Here is a 1,786-nt window from a genome sequence, read left to right as displayed (position 1 = left end):
TCCTGGCAAAGGGAACTTTATAAGCAAAGGCATATAAATAAAAGCATAAAAAGTATTGTATATAGCATCTTCACAGCATGACAAATAGTTCTGTGTAGAGTTAGGCTATGTGGCTAGAGATAGCCTGGAAAGGTAGAATCTGGAAGGTAAAGAGCTTAATGCCATTCTAAGGAGTTTGGATTTACCTTAGGGATAATGGAGGACTACCAAAGGCTTGTAAATGGGCAAGTGATCATAATGAGATTTATGGCTTATTTTGTGATTTCTTTTAAAGAAAACATTAAAATTTATAAAAATAATTGCAGAAAATTAGAAAACATAGATAAGCAAAATATAAACTAAACACTAAAGATAAGCATTGTTTCCACTTTCATACATATATCCAGGTTTTTCTATTTAATTTTAATCACAATGGGTGATATAATTATTGTTTTGTAACTGGGTTTTTACACTTCACACAATGTAAATATTTTTCCATGTCATTAAATGTACTTCTATAACACTAAAAGTGATTATGTATCACTCCACTGAATATGTACTATTCACTGAGTCAATCAATGCCCTATTGTTGGATATTAGATTGTTTCCAATTTTCTCATCTGTATATTATTTATAACCATGCTCTAACAGACCCCCTAATTTTAGGCATATTTTTAGGTAATTATAGCTCAGGATAAATTCCTAGATGCAGAATTCCTGGATCAAAGGGTATGAATGTGTTTTAAAGGTTTTTGATAAGTATTGCTAAAATACCCAGAAAGGCTGTAACATTTATACTCCTACCAGTAATATGAGAGTAGGTCTCTCTGCAACCTCTTTCAACCAAAAACCAATAATCTTTATTTTTAAAATCCTTGACCAGTTGACAATCCAAAAATGGTAATTCAAAGTTGTTTTGATTTGCATCTTTGTTTATTAATGAGGTAATTCTTTTTTTCACAAACTTGTTAGATTTATGTAGAAGTGTTGAATCAGAGAAGAGGGAAGATAATCAGAGGGAACTTCAGCTAGTGACCCACAGTGAGTTTGGCCAAGGCTTTAGAGTGAAAGACAGGGACATATCCAGATTCAGCAAGATCTTGAGAAAGACAAAGATAATGGGCTGAGGGATAGAGGTAGGGAAATGGAACAGATAATAAAAATGTAAATCATTAGTGTAAGACTCAGAAAATGAATCTATTTTAAAATAATTTCTCTTTTGTAATAGGCATCCTTTAATAAAGTCAAGAATAGAATGACAGAAGGCCAGAAGATGATTTAAACTGACAAAGGAACAGCTTTATTCTGTTACGATGAAGGAAAGGTGGGAAGGAAAAAGCTTGGTGACAAATGCAGATTGTGTCCTAGCTACTAGCACAGTGTAATTTAAGTTTCAAATGTAGTGCGTTTTTAGCAAAACATAATTTCAGAATAGATTATAATCTTGCTCAGTAACTGTTGACTAAGGGAGCAATGAACTGATGTCTAATGGTTTTGGTAGTACTCTGAGATTTATTAACTCCTTTCCCCTACCAAAATTTAAATTACAGAATATAAATTCCTCTATGTGAGGTTATTGTGCCTCAGCTGAGTACATATGCCAAATGCTTAGCATTCACATAAATATTGAGGCCTGAATCAAGGCCCCAAAAGATATGCATGAAAATCGTCCCAATTATAGTTGTGTTGCTGGTACCGAGGCAGATGGTCATTCAGGCCAAGAGGTGAGATTGGGCTCCAAAAGTCTTAAGAGTAGAAGAGAGATACACTTACCAAGCCACAGTGGCTGGCCTTGGGAAGAAAAGGG

The 1,786-nt window shown here is 34.1% G+C and overlaps 1 protein-coding gene across 1 annotated transcript in view; it reads right to left on the bottom strand.

Moving 5' to 3' along the window:
• The window catches only part of ZSWIM5 (zinc finger, SWIM-type containing 5), a 53,385-nt gene that overhangs the window by 30,070 nt on the left and 21,529 nt on the right, over nt 1-1,786 (bottom strand). The window contains 1 exon segment of the mRNA XM_006779572.2: nt 1,753-1,786. This exon segment is cut by the window's right edge and continues 9 nt beyond it. Within this exon segment, the coding sequence (XP_006779635.1) occupies nt 1,753-1,786 (34 nt within the window).

Source organism: Myotis davidii, unplaced genomic scaffold (assembly GCF_000327345.1).
Source record: "Myotis davidii unplaced genomic scaffold, ASM32734v1 scaffold924, whole genome shotgun sequence".
Taxonomy (NCBI): domain Eukaryota; kingdom Metazoa; phylum Chordata; class Mammalia; order Chiroptera; family Vespertilionidae; genus Myotis; species Myotis davidii.
This window is presented reverse-complemented; position numbering and strand designations above follow the sequence as displayed.